The 6,000-nt window shown below is 37.9% G+C and overlaps 1 protein-coding gene across 6 annotated transcripts in view; it reads right to left on the reverse strand.

Annotated features, from left to right (window-relative positions):
• The window catches only part of LOC120038404 (pre-B-cell leukemia transcription factor 3-like), a 109,293-nt gene extending 103,293 nt beyond the window's left edge, over positions 1-6,000 (reverse strand). For all 6 annotated transcript variants that reach the window (XM_038984166.1, XM_038984164.1, XM_038984165.1 and 3 more), the window contains exons 1-2: positions 5,058-6,000; positions 4,539-4,612 (exon numbers count right to left, since the gene is read on the reverse strand). In XM_038984166.1, coding sequence (XP_038840094.1) covers positions 4,539-4,612; positions 5,058-5,257 — 274 coding nt within the window. In that variant the 5' untranslated portion in view covers positions 5,258-6,000. The remainder of the gene's footprint in view (positions 1-4,538; positions 4,613-5,057) is intronic.

The following is a 6,000-nucleotide window of genomic DNA, read 5'->3' on the forward strand; positions in this document are numbered from 1 at the left end:
TGAGAGAAGAAGCCATCTTTCAATCAAGTTTATTCATATTTTATTCATACATTATTATTATTATTATTATTATTATTGTGGCAGGCACTTTATCTAATGAAAATCCCGACAGATTTATTCCTCTCATTAGCTCACTGTTTGATTGCCCTGAGACAGAATGTCCCCCATAGGCTTAAGAAATGCTTACCTCCTCAATCTGGGCCGGCTGGTAAATCAACTTAATGATTTCAATTGCCCTCACTTCGCTTTATTACAATCTAAGCCCACAATTGATTTAGCCAAGCAAGAAAGTATATGGAGCACATTATGAAGATGTGTGTTTTGCAGAATGCAAATTTCTAATGTGCTCCGGCAGTTTTGAGAGCAGAATCTGTGATCCACTGCAGTGAGATGTCTTTAACTGAGCTGGTTTCCCTTGTCCTCGGAGTAACTTTCAGGGTTACAAAAAGCCTCAAATGCTAGGACAATGCTATCTGTTTCATAGTGCTTGACTCTGAACGTAAACGCTTATCTTATGCAATGGTGGGAAAAGTACTTAATTGTCTTACTTGAGTAAAAGTAATGATACCTTAATAGAAAATGACAGAAGTAGAAGTGAAAGTCACCCAGTAAAATACCACTTGAGTAAAAGTCTAAAAGAATCTGGTTTTAAATGTACTTGAGAACAGTGATGGGAGAAAGTCCTCGGTTTATTTACGGACAGATGGGGGCACATTCCAACACACAGACATCATCTACAAAACGCACTACTTGTGTTAAGTGAGTCCGCCAGATCAAAGGCAGTGTGGATGACAGCGCATTATATTGATAGGTGCGTGAAGTGGAACATATTACCGTCCAGCATGAGCATTCCAAATGTAACGAGTACTTTTTTTAAAGTACATTATTTTCTTTAGGAATGTAGTGGAGTGAAAGTAAAATATAAATAGTAAAGTAAAGTACATAAACCCCCCAAAAAATACTTAAGTAGTATTTTGAAGTATTTTTACTTTACACCACTTATGTATGAAAAATTTAATTAAATATTCACTATACAGACTACATTTTCCTTTGATAAAAAAACCCTGGAATTAGCACATCATAGTGGATGTATGTGGGGCTCGGATTTGTAGAGAACTATCCAGATTTATTTTGAAACACATAGCAAGCAAACATCTCTCTCCCTTCTTTGCCAGAGTCTAAAGTAAGAGAAAACGACACGGTGCGTATCAAGGTATGATTCCACTAAGCTAGGTAGTAGGCACATCTGTTTACTCCAAACCACTCCCTTTGTTTCTGAGACATATCTGAACCCACAAATATTGGACAAAAGATTTCAGGGGTCACAAGGTCATTTTCGTTAATTGTCGTATGATCGTTTATGCTCCCGACCCAGGTCTTAATGACTTAATTAGCACCGTAATTAGCTTAATTCGCATTTATAACTCCATATTACTGTATTAAAATAAAGAAACAATGTCTCACACTATATATACTCCCTGTAATTGAACGGATAACGCTAACCAACCCTTTCGGCACGCCTTTTTTAACCTGCAGAAGACACTAAGACTCATTGACTAAGAGTATTTGCTAAATGTCTCAAGGCTTATACACAATACTTCAACGTACTCTTTTCATCCATACTTTCAGTGGCCACTGGCCAGTAATGTAGTAAAATGCCAAAATAAAGAAACCAATATAATTCTCATTTTAGCATTTTGTACAGTAAATACCAAAAAGTACTTGTCATTTTATTTGCTAGATCATAGCGAGGTTCACAAGCTTTTGCTCTTTTTCCAATTGCATACTAGTCATCCGTATACAAACACACACACACACACACACACACACACACACACACACACACACACACACACACACACACACACACACACACACACACACACACACACACACACACACACACACACACACACACACACACACACACACACACACACACAATTAAAGGCTCCTCTATCTTTCTCGGCTGCAGTCCCTAAACATTTGTTACATTTGCTGACAAAAACAATTCACATCAAATGTATAATTTGAGCCTTGAAGCCTTCTGTTTCTAACGACGAGGTGCTCTGTTTCCAACTTGGCCAATGAGGATTTTAGGTCGACGATTACTCTGCATAACAGCTAAGAATATTTTGGACTGATAATGTCTTCAACTAAATTCGGGAGAATAATGTACAATTCCCTACGTAAATTAATATGTACAAACATGAAAATGCACTCTCCGTTCATTTCCTGGGTTTTGTCCATCAGAAAATATTAGTCCATCCAAAATATTAGTTCACGAGAAATGTTGACCAGCTAAATATAGAGGCATTGTTTTACACTGTACATGTAATAACCATTGCTCTTCGACCATGCTATCCTTTGTAACAACACACACAGCTATAGTACAATCAAAATATATATATATACTGTATATACACACACACATACACACACACAACAGATATATTCAGCACGGCAACCCTCTCAGAGATGTAAGCACCCAACCCCAGCACAGTCAAAATAAAGACCAATCACTGTTAACAATCCAAGCTCTTGTGAAACCCCCTCTGAAACGCACGGCTCAACACTAAAGGTGATTTACAATGAACGTCTAAAAAGGAATATGAGAAAAATAAAGCTGCAATAAAACTGATCTAGTGAATGCACTTGATTGTTTTCCAGCGAACGCAACGTGGAATTTCATTCCCAACCTTCCTTTTTTTTTTGCAGTGTTTTATAAAATAACAAGAGGCTCCTATTGGGCTTTAAAGTGCAGCTTTCCCCAAGTTGCCAAAACAGCACTTGGAAAACCCATTGCTAATGCGCTCACCTTTGTAAAAAAAAAAACATAATGTGGCATAATGCCAATAACAATAGCCCTATGCAAGTCATAGCTAAGCTTTGTGAAACATAATTAATTAGCCATAGAGATTTTTTTTTACAACAAAAATGTATTTCCTAAACCTGTATCTGCAAACTAAATACGGTGACTGGTTCAGTCCAAAATCATTTATAGTGTAAGAGATTTTATAAAACATCAATACAATGCCCTACGGTAAAATCCAACCAGTATAACAGTTTTACAATTATAACAGAAATAATAGGCCTTTAAATCACAACTCTGTAGGCCTACACTACTGAAAAAACTACACTGAACATTTATTAAAACTGAAATCACTTGCTGAGACTTTGTGGCTTAATGTGAGATTGTTATGAAAATGACCTATGAATATTCCAGTAATAACCCATAACCATCTATTGTGTCCAATGAAGCCAAACAGGACATCCACATTTATATCTGGAGCTATGCTCACTTTCAGCCCTTACACTACCCATGTACTTGTTATAGCTTGAAGTAATTTTTAAGAGGCTGTCATCCCTTGTGCTTGTGCGCGTGCGCTCTCTCTCTCTCTCTCTCTCTCTCCCACTCCCACTCCTGAGAAGTTCATTAAATGTTATGTTACCTCAAGTCACTCTGAACTGCATGTCTCACAATGGCTACACAGCTGGCCAAGCACAGGTGTTATTTGGTGATGATGGCACTTCATCATTGATGCTTTAGGGTTGTGATCTCTGAATCTGAACCCTGATCATCTAGTTTTAATATTACCTCAGTGGTTGAAGGTTACTCATTTTCAAATGTTTTTATGTTTGTGTCAATAGGTCTTATTTACCATCTCCCCTCTCAAATCACAGAAAAATGTCAATTGCACACCTTTCCACACTCTGTGTTAAAATGATGTCACCAACCGTGTTTTGACATCTATAGTCCTCTCACCCATTCATAAATATATATTACAATAGGCTCCACTTGTGCTTCTGTAGCTTGAAGTATCCATGTAAAATCTATTGAATTATACTTGTTTTTAAAACTACACTACTATCATCACCAAGGAAGATGGAAAATATATGTCACAATTGTCTGAGCAATATAATACACACATACAGTGTGATCCAGTGTGATCCACATTGTGATTCATCCTTCACAGTGTGATCCAGATTGGACATAATTAGACATGCATTCCAATCTAATGAACCTTAGTGGAGTGTTTACTCACACGGTTAAATTATAATTACAAGAAATGTGCCAGTTTCTTCATAAAGTGTGACATATTCTCTTTAAAACTGCCATGGCAATATTTTGTGATGTTTTCTTCGGGTGCAAAAAATGCTGGCAAGCAACGTCATATAGGCTCATCGCATTCAACTTCAATTTCCCCCTTCGTATAGTAGGCCTACATCCAATATAATGTTAGCTTCGGTGAATTATACAGTACTGTTTAGCCGTCACCTTATGCTGACACATTCATTACCAACCAACGCACACAGGTCATCCGCGTGCTCTAGCTGAAACACGGTCAAACTGGTGCAAACGGTGTTCAATCTCATCTGCTAAATGACAAACACATTATCTTGTGAAATGTAGCTGTATATATTATGATAAAAAAATAATGTTTTTGAGCGCAAAGAAACAGAGTGGACTGCAATGAAAACCTATTACTAGTAGGCAAGGCTCCCTAAATAGTGTAGTTACAGCTTTTGTTGCTCACCTGTTTTCTCTTTGATTTCGCAGAGAACGCTGAAGAGCGCGGGCTTCATTCTGTGACAGTTCAATCCATGTTTCCTTTGTCAGTAAAGGAAAAAAAATGCTTGTTAGTAACAACATAAGCTACAATATCAGTTTTGTGCCTTTAAAATTGGGGAAATAACTCAAATTGATAAGCCTCAAGGCACATGTAGAATTTATGGTATATATAGCTCCACTATTGTATCCAACTTCACATTAATTGAATTGTATAGTTATCACTGTACGTTTTGTCGTTATCATGTTAACATTTTAATTGGTCAAAGACACAATTTGCAAGATAGGGCACATGAGACATCATGCCTATGCAAGCTTATTGAACATTAAGCTACCAATGAACAATCAGTCACAATTTAAAAAGTTGCCATAGGCCTATAGCCTATGATTGTAGCCTCTGTCTACAGAATAACCCACAATTAAATAATTCGCCTACTGTGTGTAGAATTATTAATTCGCGAAATTAAAATAATTAAAAGGGACCAACTTTGCTTGCGCCTCATCCAGACTTTGGTCGGTAATTGTCATTATTTGATGAAGAATGTCCCCAATATCTTGTTTTCTTCCGTCCCCATCGGTCCCCTCGTGTCCGTGGGGCGGCGGTAGTCCCATGCCTCCTTGTACCGAATGGCCAGCCAGAGTCACGCCGCTGAGCGCCTGCATTATCCGGGCTTGTTCCTCCATCATGATGCCGCAACACAATCAATATGCGCTTTTCAGCGAGGCAAAAAGAGAAGATTGTATATGTTTCAATCACATACAGGAGCAATATTGTCCGGCTGATGGCACATTGAAAATTGAACGCGATCTGTTACAGAAAATGGTAAATTATAGGTTACCGAGAACGGTACTCGACTATAAAAAATCTTCTCTGATAGTTTTCTTCAATTCACAGCATGTAATGAAAATTATGTTTCAGTCTAAAATCAATATGATATTCATTATCTAACACTAATTCATCTGAGTAGCCTAGGCAATAGAGGTGTGTCTTGCAGGTAGCCTATTCATGCAAAAAGGTCCTTGCTGTTTTCAGTCTGAATGTTGTCTTCAACCGATTCTCCCTGCGTATCCTCTTGGCTTTCTCGTTGTTCTGGTCTTGATACGAACTTCCAAGATTCCATAGAACCAGCAATCCAAGCGCAACTTGCAACCCAACACAATGTGCTACAGCTAAAATAACAATGTCAAAAGGCACCACTTGCTTTTCTCCAAAGTTGCAGTGGATTCCCGGATGCTAAAATCAAGGTAATAATGTGCTTGAAAAATAGCGAACGAGTAGGCCACTTTTAAAAGTTGAAAAATTTGACAAAGAAATGGTATGATTGCGCAACAAATAGCAATGCGTAAATTCCTGTAGGTCTACTCCTGTCAAAATAACGTCAGTCTTAGGTTAGTTGACGGCTTTTGGTGGTGTGCTGAGCGATTGGGAG

The sequence above is a fragment of the Salvelinus namaycush genome, unplaced genomic scaffold, assembly GCF_016432855.1.
Source record: "Salvelinus namaycush isolate Seneca unplaced genomic scaffold, SaNama_1.0 Scaffold219, whole genome shotgun sequence".
Lineage (NCBI taxonomy): Eukaryota > Metazoa > Chordata > Actinopteri > Salmoniformes > Salmonidae > Salvelinus > Salvelinus namaycush.